This window comes from Martes martes (assembly GCF_963455335.1).
Source record: "Martes martes genome assembly, chromosome: 9".
Lineage (NCBI taxonomy): Eukaryota > Metazoa > Chordata > Mammalia > Carnivora > Mustelidae > Martes > Martes martes.
This window is the reverse complement of record NC_137896.1, coordinates 37,537,412-37,551,673: the sequence shown is the minus strand read 5'-3', so window position 1 is coordinate 37,551,673 and position 14,262 is coordinate 37,537,412. Positions and strand designations below refer to the sequence as shown.

Genomic DNA, 14,262 nt, shown 5'->3' with positions numbered 1-14,262 from the left:
TGTGGGGGAGGAGAGGAGTAAAAAATGAGTTCAAACTTAAGTGACCATCAACTTAATATAGACTCCAATATGCAGAAAATGTTATATACAAACCAAAAGGTAACCAGAAATCGAAAACCAGTAATAGATTTGCAAAAAATAAAGAGAAAGGAATCCAAGTATATCACTAAAGAAAGCCAACTAACTGCAAAAGAGAGCAAGAGAACAGAGAAAAGCTACAAAACAACCATAAAAACAAGTAGCAAAATGGCAACAAATGCATACCTAACAATAATTACTTTGAAAGTAAATGGACTAAACACACCAGTCAAAAGACATAGGGTGATGGAATGGATTAAAAAAAATAATAATAAAGGCCCATCTATATGCTGCCTACAAGAGAATCATTTCAGACCTAAAGGCACATATGGATTGAAAGTGAAGGGATGGAGAAACCTCTGCCACATGCAAATGGATGTGAAAAGAAAGCCAGGGTAGCAATAGTTCTATAGGACAGAATAGAGTTTTTGTTTATTGTTTTTTTTTTAAAGAGAGAGAAGAGACCGCACTGATGAGAGAGAGGGGCAGAAGGAGAGGGCAAGAGAGAATCCCAAGCTGACTCCACACCCAGCGTGGAGCCCAATGTGGGGCTTAATCCCACGACTCCAAGATCATGATCTGAGCTGAAATCAAGAGTTAGACATTTAACCGACTGAGCCAACCAGGCACCCCTGGGCCAAAATAGACTTTAAAACAAGAGACAGACAGTATATAATCATTAAAGGCACAATCCAACAAGAAGATATAACAGTCATAAATATGTAACCTCATGGGAGCGCCCAAATACTTCAAGCAGTTAATAACAAACATAAAGGAACTAATCAATGGACATTAGTCCAAACATCTGTCCAATTACATCAGTGGACATCTATCCAAACAGAACACCATCCAAACAGAAAATCAACAAGGAAACAGTGGCTTTGAATGACACACTGCACTGGACAGATTTAACAGATAAATTCAGAACATTCCATCCTAAAACAGCAGAATACACATTCTTTTCAAGTGCGCATGGAACATTCTCCAGAATAGATCACATGTTAGCCCACAAAACAAATCTCAACATGTTCAAAGAGATTGAAGTCATTCCATGCATTTCTTCTCACCACAATGCTATGAAACTAGAAATCAACCACAAGAAAAAAAATCTGGAAACAGAACAAACGTGGAGGTTAAATAACATGGTACTAAACAATGAATGGGTCAACCAAGAAATCACAGAGGAATTGAAAAAAAAAATACATGGAAACAAATTAAAATGAAAACACAACAGTGTGAAATGTTTGGGATGCAGCAAAAGCTGTTTTAAGAGGAAAGGTTAATAGCAATACAGGCCTACCTCAAGAAACAGGAAGAATCTCAAATAAACAACCTAACCTTATGCCTAAAGAAGCTGGAAAAAGAAGAATAAATGAAATCCCAAACCCATAGAATGAAATAAATCATAAATATTAGAGCAGAAACAAATGAAATATAAACTAAAAACAACAATGATGACAACATTAGAACAGATCGGTGAATGCAGGAGCTATTTCTTTGAAAAGATCAACAAAATTGATAATCATTAGCCAGACTCATCAAAAGGAGAGAGAGTATGCCTTAGTGGCTCAGTTAGTTGAGCATCTGACTCTTGATCTGAACTCAGGTCTTGATCTCAGAGTCATGAGTTCAGGCCCCACATTGGACTCCATACTGGGTGTGGATCCTACTTTAAAAACAAAAACAAAAATGAAAAGACAAAAAAAAAAAAAAAAGAACTCATACAAAATCAGGAATGAAAGAGAAGTAACAAATAACACCATAGAAATACAAAGGATTCTAAGAGAATATTATGAAAAATTATAAGTGAACAAATTGGACAACCTGGAAGAAATGGATAAATTCCTGGAAACATATAAACTACCGGGAAGAAATAGAAACCAAACTACCAGGAAGAAATAGAAAATTGGAACAGATCGATTATCAGCAATGAAATTGAATCAGCAATAAAAAACCTTCCAGCAAACTAAAGTCCAGGACCAGATGGCTTTATAGGTGAATTCTACTGAACATTTAAAGAAGCATTAATACCTCTTCTTCTCAAACTATTCCAAAAAATGGAAAAGGAAGGAAAACTTCTAAATTCATTCTGTGAGGCCTACATTAGCCAATACTAAAACCAGACTAAAACACTACAAGAAAAGAGAACTACAGACCAATATCTCTGATGAACATAGATGCAAAAATCCTCAACAAAATACTAGCAAGCTGAATCCAACAATACATTAAAAAAATCATTCACCATGATCACATGAAATTTATTCCCAGGATGTAGGTGTGATTCAGTATTCACATCAGTATGATTCATCATATCAACAAGAAAAAGGATAAAAGCCATATGATCATTTCAGTAGATGCAGACAAAGCATTTGACAAAGTACAACATTCATTCATGTAAAAAACCCTCAATAACGTAGGTTTAGAGGGAACATATCTCACCATAATAAAGGCCATAAATGAAAAACCCACAGCTAACATAATAATCAGTGATGAAAAACTGAAAGCTTTCTCCTAAGATAAGGAGTAAGACAAGGATATCCACTCTTAACACATTTATTTAACGTGATACTGGAAGTTCTAGCCACATCAGTCAGACAAGAGGATGGAATAAAAAGCATCCAAAATGGTAAGGAAGAAGTAAGACTTTCACTATTTGCAGATGACATAATACTATACACAGAAAAAAAAAAAAACTTCCAAAAAAACTACTAGAAGTGATAAATGAATTCAGTAAGGTCACAGGATATAAAATCATTGTATAGGAATCTGTTGCATTTCTATACATAATAATGAAGAAATAGAAGGAGAAATTATGAAAGCAATCCCATTTACAGTTGTACCAAAATTAATAAAGTATCCAGAGGTAAAAAACCTGTACTCTGAAAACTATAAAACACTGATGAAAGAAACCAAAGACACAGATGGAAAGACATTTCATGCTTATGGACTGGAAGAATAAATATTGTTAAAATATCCACACTGCCCAAAGCAACCTACGGATTTAATGCAGTCCTTATCAAAATATCCACAGCATTTTTCACAAGACCAGAACCAGACCAGAAGATTTGTATGGAACCACAAAAGACCCCAAATGGCCAAAACAATCTTGAAAAAGAAAAACTAAGCTGGAGGTATCACAATTCCAAATCTGAAGTTATACTACAAAGCTGTAGTGATCAAGACAGTATGGGACTGGCACAAAAATAGACACATAGATCAGTGAAATAGAATAGAAAATCCAGAAATGAACCCACAACTATATGGTCAGTTAATCTTCCACAAAGCAGGAAAGACACTGTCTTCAATAAATGGTACTGGGAAAACTGGACAGCAACATGCAAAAGAATAAAACTAGACCACTTTGTTACACCAAACACAAAAATAAATTCAAAATGGATTAAAGACCTAAATGCAAGACTCTCTTTCTTTTTTTTTTTTTTTAAAGATTTCATTTATTTATTTGACAGAGAGATCACAAGTAGGCAGAGAGGCAGGCAGAGAAAGGGGGGGAAGCAGGCTCCCCGCCGAGCAGAGAACCCGACGCGGGGCTCGACCCCAGGACCCTGAGATCATGACCCGAGCCGAAGGCAGAGGCTTAACCTCCTGAGCCACCCAGGCGCCCCTAAATGCAAGACTTTCAACCATAAAAATCCTAGATGAGAACACAGGCAGTAACTTCTTCGACATTGGCTATAGCAGCTTCTTTTTAGATGTCCCTTGAGAGAAAGGAAGTAAAAGCAAAAATAAACTGTTGGGACTACATCAAAATAAAAGCTTCTGCATAGTGAAGGAAGCAATCAGCAAAACTAAAAGACAGCCTGCAAAATGGGAAAAGATATTTGCAATGACATACCTGATAAAGGGTTAGTATCCAAAATATATAAAGAATATATAAAACTCAACATCTCAAAAATAAATAACCCAATTAAAAAATGGGCAGAAGACATGAACTGAGATTTCTCCAAAGAAAATATATAAATGGCTAATAGACATACAAGAAGATGCTCAACATCACTCATCATCAGAGGAATGCAGATAAAAACTACGATAAGATATCACCTCACATCTGTCAGAATGGCTAAAATCCATACAAGTGTTGGCAAAGATATGGAGATAAAGGAACCCCCTCACTGTTGGTGGGAAGGCAAAAGATTCAATCACTCTGGAAGAAGGTATGGGAGGGGTCCTCAAAAAGTTAAAAAGAGAACTACCCTACAATCCAGCATTCACAGTACTAGTGTTAAAAATGCAAAAACACTAGTACAGAGGAATACATTCACCACTACGTTTATTGCAGCATTATTTACAATGGCCAAATTATGGAAGCATTCCAAGTATTCATCAATAGATGAATGGATAAAGAAGATGTGGTCTATATGTATAATAGAATATTACTCAGCTGTAAAAGTTTGGATTTTGCCATTTTCAGCAACATGAATGGAACTAGAGGGTATAATGCTAAGTGAAATAAGTCAGTTAGGGAAAGATAAATACCATATGATTGCAGTCATATTTTGAATTTAAGAAATAATAAAAACAGAAGGGAAGAGAGAGAGAGAAAGACAAATCAAGAAACAGACTCTTAATTATAGAGAACAAACTGATGGTTCCCAGAAGGGAGATTGGTGGGGGTATGGGTGAAATTGGTGATGGGGATTAAAGAACACAATTTTCATGATTAGCACTGAGTAATGTATAGAATTGTTGAATCATTATATTATACACATGAAACTAATAGAACACTGTATGTTAACCATACTGGAATTAAAATCTTGGTAAAATTAAAAAAAAATAAAATGGTCCCCAAGAACAGTGCTGAAGTGCTGCCTAGTGTTTCTTTGTGCAAGGAGATTGTTCTGTCTTGTGGAGAAGGTGTGTGTTCGATAGGCTTCATTCAGGCAAGAGTTACAATGCTGTTAGTCATGAGTTCAAAGTTAACGAATCAACAATATTGTACATACAGAAAAAGGAGGAGGAAATTCATTGAATTGTATGTGAGGCTGCTCCAGAAGCTGCTAAAGTAACATCTGTGGTGCATGATGAAGCCATGGAAAAGCTGGAAAAGTAGCTCAACTTGTGGATTCATGAGGTAATGACAAATAAGCAGAGCATAGGGGACAACATTATTGTGAGGCTGAAAACCGAAGAAATTCATGAACAGGTTATCCAGGGTCAGGAAAATGTTAAACTCTTCTTTGTTAGTGTTGTGTTATAAAGAAAGATTATGTGTAATTAATTGCTTATAAGAAAAATGTATTAATTAAGATGTCTTATACAGAACCACATAAAATAAGGTTACTTATTGATTGAAAATGGTTATGACCAGAGGCTTGTAGGAACCTAACCCTGTATTTCCCTTTGGAGCAGTGGCTCAGTGTTTGCTAATTCAGTGTTCATGGCAACCTTATAGAACATAACTACCACAAATTGCAAGGATATATTTTCAAATGGCCATGCCTCTATAATTAGTAAGTGAGAGTGATTTTTCTCCACCCCCAGCTAAAAATGTTGTTTCAAACTTTGCTATCTGATAACCTGATAGTTGGATAATGGTATTTTGTGGCTTTAACTTGCATTTCTTTTAGTATGAGAAATGTAGAACATCTTTTCATGTTTTAGAGCTAGTCATACTCCTTTTAGTTTTCTCTTTTTTCTTACTGATTTGTGACAAATTTTCAGATATGAAGAAAATTAGCCCTTCTTCTATGCTACAAATTGCAGATATTATCTCTAGTTCATTGTTTATCTCTTGACCTTTTTTTTCCCCATATGGCAAAAGAACATACCATAGACATTTTTAATATAGTCAAATGTATTGATCTTGTCTTTAGTAGACCCTGAGTTTTGTTATGGTTTTAAGAGTTAATATCCAAAATCTATAAAGAACTTATCAAATTCAGCACCCAAAGAGCAAATAACCCAGTAAAGAAATGTGCAGAAGACATAAATAGACACTTTTTCAAAGAAGATATCCAGTTGGCTAACAGAGACATAAAAATATGCTCAATATCATTCATCAGGGAAATACAAATCAAAACCACAATAAGATACAACCTCACACCTGTCAGAATGGCAAAAATTAACAACACATAAACAAATGTTGACAAGAATGTGGAGAAAGAGGAACCCCCTTGCATTGTTGATGGGAATGCAAACTGGTGCAGCCACCCTGGAGAACACTATGGAGGTTCCTCAAAAAATAGAAAATAGAACTACCCTACAGTCCAGCAATTGCACTGCTAGGTATTTACCCAAAGGATAGAAAAATACAGATTCAAAGGGATACATGCACCCTGATGTTTATAGCAGCATTATCAACAATAGCCTAGCCATGAAGAGAGTCCAAATGTTCATTGACTGATGAATGGATAAAGAAGAGGTGGTAAAGAATGAAATCTTGTCATTTACAGTGACGTGGATGGAACTAGAGTGTATTATGCCAAGTGAAGTAAGTCATTCAGAGAAAGACAAATACCATATGATTCTACTCATATGTGATATTTAAGAAACAAAACAGATGAACATATGGGAAGGAGAGGGGAAATAGGAGAGAGGGAAACCAACCATAGGAGACTCTTAATAATAGAGAACAAACTCTATTATTAAGAACAAACAGGGTTGATGAAGGGATGTGGGTGGGTGATGGGCTACATGGGTGATGGGTATTAAAGAGGGCACTTGTTGTGATGAGCACTGGGTGTTGTTCGTAAGTGATGAATCACGGAATTCTACTCCAGAAACCAATATTGCAGTGTATGTTAACTAATTTTAAATAAAAATAAAAATTTAAAAAAATCTAAAAAAATAAAAGCTCTTCTTAAATGATATCTAATAGTTCTGTTGTATTTGATGTTTTGTTGGTCCTTTGGTGTTTTTAATGAATTTAATCCTCTCAGTAACACTAATTATGAATCTTTCTAAGCTGTGTAAATTTTAAAGCAATAGAACAATGGAAGGTCACCAGGTTTTGGAATCCAAAAGTCCTGTTTGAATTGTAGTTTGTGCACTTATTAAAATGACCTAAGTCATGTTACTTACCTGCTCTTAGCCTCAGATTCCCCATTCAGCCTTTACTGTGTTCTATTACAAAAGACAGTGCCTGGCTTATGATGGATTCTCAATGTTAGTTCATCTCTCTCCTGCTTCTCTAAAGCCCTTGACCAAGAAATATTTTGTTAAATTAACTTTTGAGTTAAGACATACACTTCAATAAACAGCATTCCTTTTCAGAAGCATTCTATCATATAAATTGCAAATTATTTCTGTTGAGTTTCTCAGGTTAGCCTGAACTTCTAACTCATATGTAAGTATTTGAATTGTAGGTATTAAAAATAGTGTGTCAGTACAAAGTACATTGCAAAAATACATTTTTTGGCAATAACTGTGAAAAGAATAAATGAAGATTGAATTTCTAGACACTGAGTTACTTTCTTTAAAAACTCCTAAGCTATGTCTATAAACTTCACTGGAAACCCTTCAGTGTAAAAATAATTATTTAATGAAGTCAGTCACTGTACCCAATTTATCCTGTTTCAAAATTCTAAATTTTTTTTATATATTACATTTCCTTAAAATAGGCCACATTTTTAGAGAGAGTAAAGCATTTAAAATAAGCACAATTGTGTCTTAAAAAGTAAAGTGTAATGTTTTTATCCGTTACTTTCATAATTAGATCAACTATATTTCCATGTGTTTTTCTTTCCATGACTAATTCCTGAGCCACCTTAACATTTGGGGCATAAGGAGAAGTCACAATTTTAGAAATCCCTTAACTTTATATTTAAATACAATTGCTTTGTCACTGCTCTAAGGAAATTCAGTAAGACTTGAATGCCTTTGCTCTATTAGGCAATTTAGAATATCCCAGATCTTGCTCTGGACTTCAGGATTTTTGAAGTTCAAAGCAGATGTGTGAGGAAGAAAAAACATCTGTTGAAGAGAACTTGCTTCATTGCATGACACTGTTTTCCTGCACTCTTCAGTGGAGCGTCTGTTGAGCAGGTTGGCAGGTTTGATAATTAATTAATGATGAGGGAATGAGCCATGTTTCTGAGGAACTCACTTTTGCCCCTTACTGCTTCTTTCTTCCCCACATGTCTGGCAAAGCCTTTAGAGTCTAGGATCACTGATCCCACAGTTGTGTCTCAACTCAAACACTTGTCTTCAGGCTTAATTAGCTCAGGGATATGAACAGATGGATGGCCTGGAACCCAGAAGGTTTAATGTTGAGCAATGCAATTTTATTATCAGGGAGTTTTGAAATTTTTGTTGGAGAAGTGTGTCAAAACTTAAAAAATGCCTTTTAAAAAAACCATTGAATTTTTTTTTAAATTTTATTAACATATAATGATTTGTTTCACGGGTACAGATCTGTGATTCACCAGTCTTACACAATTCACAGCACTCGCCATAGCATAGACCCTCCCCAGTGTCCATCACCTAGCCACCCCATTCCTTCCAGCCCCACTCCACCTCATCAACCCTCAGTTTGTTTCCTGAGATTAAGAGTCTCTTATGGTCTGTCTCCCTCTCTGGTTTAGAAAAAACCATAGAATTTTGAAAGTATTTACTTGAAGGTGACAGGGTTTTGTGTGTATCTCTGTATGTTTGTGGATTTTTCTTTTTGTAACTTTTTATTTAGGTATAATTTCAAACTTACAGAAAAGTTACAAGAACAGTACAAGGGACATCCACTGTTCCTTTACCCAGATTCACACATTCTTTTCTTTTTCCCCCATTTGTTTTTCTATCTTCACTCCTTCCTTCTCCTGTCTTCCTTCTACACCCACACCTACCTACCCACCCACCCACACTCATACACTGAAACATGTGCATGCTTTTTCTGAACTATTTGAAGTCAAGATGGATGTTTGCTATCTTTCCTCCTATTAATTCAGTGTATATTTCTTATGGACAGGCCATTCCTCTAAATAATCACAGTACAGTTATCAAAATCATAAAATTTAATATTGATGCAGCATTATTATCTAATCCATAGTCCCTTCTTAAATTTCATCAGTTGTCTCAATAATGTTCTTATGACACTGCACCCAGATCAATGTAGGATAACAAATTGCATTTAGTTGTCATATCTCCTTTAAATGGAAACAGTATCTCAACTTCCTTTGTATGTTTTGACTTTGACATTTTTGAAGAGTTCAAACCAGTTATTTAGTAGCGTTCCTGTGTGAGATTTGTGTGGTGTTTCCTCATGCAGTCTGGTTTCTGCAGTTTTGGCAGAAGTACCACAGAAGTGGTGTGTCCCACAGTATCTTATCAGGAGGCACATGGTGTTGATTTTCCCTTAATAGGTGAGGTGAGTTTCCATCATTTGATTAAGGTGGCTTCATTGGTTTCTCCACAGTGAACTTATTCTTCCCTTGTTACACTTAGTAAGAACTTTATGGAGAGATACTTTGAGACTATGTAAATAGCTTTCTTCTCTTTAAATTGTCACCCACTAGTTTTAGCAGTCATGATGGTTTTCTAACTCTGTTATTTCTTCTGTTTATTAGTTGGCATTCTGCCAGAAGGAAGAGCTTTCTCTTCTCCCTCATTTATTTATTCATTTATTTATTTGCATTAGTATAGTCTCAATGCTTCTTATTTTATTTGGTGGTGAAAATGCATTACTATCATTATTTATTTTGACACTTAGTTTGACTCTGATTTGGCCAGTGGGAACCCCTTCAGGCTGATGTCTGGGTCATTTTGATAAGTTGTCATCATTCTTTGAGCAGTTCCTTACTTTCTGGCACAATAAGATGTTCCAGATTCATTTTATAATTTCTCTGCCCCAGCCCTGGAATGAATATTCTCCGAGGAATCCTGATTCCTTTTTATGGAGAATGGTATTTAGAAATCAAGACTGCGCACGTGCGCGCGCACGCGCGTGTGTGTGTGTTAAACTACGGAAACTACGTTATGGAATATTACATGTGCTAAATCATTGTGTACTGTATGTATGAGTATGTAGTGCATGTGTGTATTTAAGGCTACAAGTTTCAAACAGAAGAGCATTTATTTTACATGTAATAATCATAAGTTTTGACAAGAAAGAAATACATTTTTCATTTCACAGTAAATGGCATTACACAGTTTTGAGTACTAAATCATCTTGACATTTATGAAGGGCCAAATGGAAAGTAGGGAACTGAGTGTGTTAAAATATAAAGCTATCTTTAACTGTTCTATTAAAAAGCAAAGATTTATTTTCCATCTGTGATCTGAATGTGCCTATTTGTGTTCCCTTCCACGGCAGTGGAATTTTTGTGGAGCCACACGACAGAGAGCATGTGTGTTGGATATATGTCAGCCCAGGACGGGAAAGCCAAGGTAAGCGGGAAAACTGGGGCATAACCTGAAAACCTTGCAGCTGTTGCATGAACTTCTAACCAGTTAAGTTGATAAAAATGTATTTTTTTTTTAGCCTCTGTTAGGCAGTAGCTCTGTGATCTTTATGAGAATCTGACTAAGTACAGTTAATGATCCCAAAGAAAAACAGCAGATCTTTTTAGCTTTTGATGACAGAGCAGGAGAGATTAGGAAATACTACCCCCCAACCCCTTTATTTTCATCTTTTTCTTCCTCATCAACTGTAAATAACTAGAAAAGAGGAAACTGGGGATTGGGAAGAGAAAATGGGAGTAGAGCTGATGGGCTGACAGAGCTGAGTGATTTTGCAGGGAGTGTTGGAATAGATCAAGGAAACAGGTAAAGAAAGCTGAGTGCCTAGATAGCACTCTGCATGTGCCAGGGTGGAGGTGGGTGAGGTGCTTGCACATGACTTGTCTAGTGCTCTGGTGTGTCCTGGTGTGCCATGGCTCAGTGTCCTTGTGAGCAGAGTCAAAGGTCTGTGCTCTGTGTGACACGTGTCTGTGCCATGCATCCCTCAGTGAGTCACAACAATCACACAGACATACACAGCTACTCATGCATTGCTTGGTTTCCCTGCATCCATGATAGGTGAGTCTATATAAGAAATATAATTTATGGATTTTAGTATTTATACTGGCCTGATGTTCTTCTTCATAAAATTTTTAGAAACAGATATAGCATATGTTATTTACTTGTTATTAAAATACCTTAATTGCAAAGCTATGAAGTGGGCAGCCTCTTTTTTAAAGGACATAATTTATATTGCACATTTAGAGATATAAGTAAGGAAACTTCTAATATCAATGTCTGATATAGATTGAATCATTAACAAATTAAGGATACATGTCAGTTTATCGCTTATTTATTTGTCGTTTAACTAACCCATCCAGTCTGGCCTCTGTATATTATCCAGCAAGCGAGCAGCATCACAAGGCTTTTGTGAGTACAGCATACAAGAGCATTTCATCAGACAAAGATTGGTTTATGGTCATAACAATATTATTGAGTTCTCCTCCTCTTTGTCTTACCCTCATCTAATACAATATTCGTATTGTATCAGTAGACTTATTTCATAAGAGAATGCACAGAGATTGCTTTCTTTCATAGTATATACAGAAGGGAATTATAGTTTCTTTTTTTTAAGATTTAAAAAAAAATTTATTTATTTGATAGAGAGATCACAAGTAGACAGAGCAACAGGCGGGGGGGGGGGCAGGCTCCCTGCTGAGCAGAGAGCCCAACGTGGGGCTCGATCCCAGGACCCTGAGATCATGACCTGAGCCGAAGGCAGAGGCTTAACCCACTGAGCCACCCAGGTGCCCCGGAAATTATAGTTTCTTGTTTTAAAGGTGACTTTTGAGGGATGCTTGGGTGGCTCAGTCCCTTAAGCATCCAACTGTTGATTACAGCTCAGATCATGAACTCAGGTTTGTGAATTGAAGCCCTGTATTGGGCTCTGTGCTGGTCATGGAGCCTGCTTAAGATTCTTTCCTTCTCCCTCTGCTCCTCACCCCACCCCCCACTTGTTTTCTCTCTCTCTCTCTTAAAAAATAAAAATAATTTAAAAAGATGATTTTTGAGTTTAGAATGACATTGCCTAATAGAATTTTCTGTGATGACTGCAATGTTTTACATATATATATTGTGTTATCCAGTAGATTAGTTACTAGTCACATGTGGCTATTGAGCACCTGAAATGTGGCTAGTTTGCATGAGGAACAGAATTTTAAATTAGTTTAAATTTAATTTAAAATACTTATTTTTAATTTAGATAGCCCCATGTGGTGAAATGGCTACTGTTGAACAGCACAGGCTTAAAGAATGAGTGGAAAATGGTTATTCAAAAAGGTATTTTCAGAACATTGTTTTCTTCCCAATGACAGAGCCATTCCCAAATATAAAATAAGCCTGAGAAGCCACAGTAATGGATTGCAGCCATATAAGTTTCTCTCACCCCTTACATATTGGCTCTGAGCTAAAATTGTTTTTTAACAAGAGAACATATATGAGGTGGACTTTAGTGTTGAAGCCAGTCTGATGGGGGTACCATCATGTTATTAAGTCCCTTGTGCGGAAATGTTCTAGTTACCCTGCTGGTGGCCCTTGGAAGACACCTTAATTATTTAACATGAAATATGGGTACTAAAGAGAGTGGAGAGTCCTGCATTGAGCCCAACGATGTTTGGCCTCTAGTTGCATTGCTTGACATCTGGTGGACGTGGTTTTCATATTGCTGGTAAATTCTCCAGCTGGTAGTCTTGATTGGGCCAACAGATACAGCTGCTCCTCTTGCCTCACTTGTAAATTATGTTTTTGACCTTCTTGCAGAGAGTTAATCCCTCTCCCTTTCTTCCTCCTTTGAGCCTGTGGCTACAAATGCTTTCCAGAAAGGAAAAAAAAAAAAAAAAAAAAAAAAAAAAAACCCAAACACTAATGCTTCGGCTGCTGAATTCTATTGATCAAAAAAACCCATCTCTTCTGTCATAAAGGCTGGAATTTTATTGTATTGCAGGTAAGACAATGTTATAAATGAGAATTTGGGCTCAAAAGAGAAAGGAGCTATAGCAAAGTTTGTATTCCTTTTAAAAGAGTAAGCTTTTGGTCTACACTTCTGGTTTCCTGATTTCTATGAAAAAGTTGTTGAATTAATGGCATGCCCATTCAGGTTTGTGAAACATGTTCTCACATAATGTTGAGATCCATGGTAGCAAAGGAGAAAGAAGGCATCCTTAAAAACTAAAACTAAAACAAAACAAAACCCACAACCAAACAACAACAAAACACACACATTTTTTTAAATTTCTTTCTTTTTTTCTTTTCTTTTCTTTTTTTTTTTTAAATTTGGTCTTCTTGTTACCAAACTCAGAACCTAAAGCCACCTGGCCATTTGAACATTTTATATAACCTACCTACATTCAGTCCAAGTTAAGGCCTTGAATTAAAGCTCACCTCAAAATCACAGTGCTTTAAAAAGGCTGGATAATATATATTATAGTAACCAGAGTCCATATACAATTTGAATAAATAGAGGTAGACTTTTAAAAATTTCTTTCTTTTCTTTTTTCTAGAACATCCTTGTAACTATATTATTTAATTTCTAAACCTGTAGCTTAAGTTAAAGAGTTTTTTAATTAAATCAAAATTAAGGCATTGGTAGCAGTTGGATTTAAAAATGTCTATATCCTACCCAGATAGTAGTTAATGAACATTTTTAAATAAACATCCAGTGTGCATGGACTACTGTTATAAAAACAGATGTTAAAACTGGCATGGAACTTATTGAAGTGTGTAATAAGTGAAACCTAGGTTTCTTTTACTATGTGGAGGTCACTTTTTATAACAATAGTGAAAATACTGTTATAAAAATTCATTCATGAGGAAGAGCAGGTCTTAAAATGTCTCCCCACAGATTTCTTATTAGTTGCAGAGAAAAATAATAAATATATAATGGGGAAACCAGGCAACAACTTGACCTTGTGATCAAAATTAATGTGACTGGTGAGGGGCAGATGGACATCATGTGCCTCTGAATGTGATAATATGAGAAAGACACAACATCACTTTTGTACTATTCCATCTGGAAGTGCGTAACCTGAATCTAATCACAAGGAAACATCAGACAAATCTAAAATGAGGAACATTCTATGAAGGAAGAAAAAAGGGAGTATATTCTTCAAAAATGTCAGTGTCATAAAAGGCAAAGGCTCAGGGAAGTGCTCCAGATTAAATAATATGAGAGTCTTGGCAACAAAATGCAATACCTGATCCTATACTGGATCCTATGTGGGAGGGGGAAAATGCTATAAA

At 35.9% G+C, this 14,262-nt stretch overlaps 1 protein-coding gene across 3 annotated transcripts in view; it reads left to right on the top strand.

The window, feature by feature from the left end:
• TASP1 (taspase 1) overlaps nucleotides 1-14,262 on the top strand; it is a 276,089-nt gene that overhangs the window by 228,403 nt on the left and 33,424 nt on the right. For all 3 annotated transcript variants that reach the window (XR_013967338.1, XM_080812603.1, XM_080812604.1), the window contains one exon: nucleotides 10,340-10,413. Coding sequence is in view for 2 of the 3 variants with exons in the window: in XM_080812603.1 (XP_080668729.1) it covers nucleotides 10,340-10,413 (74 nt within the window). In the remaining variant the exon portion in view is untranslated. The remainder of the gene's footprint in view (nucleotides 1-10,339; nucleotides 10,414-14,262) is intronic.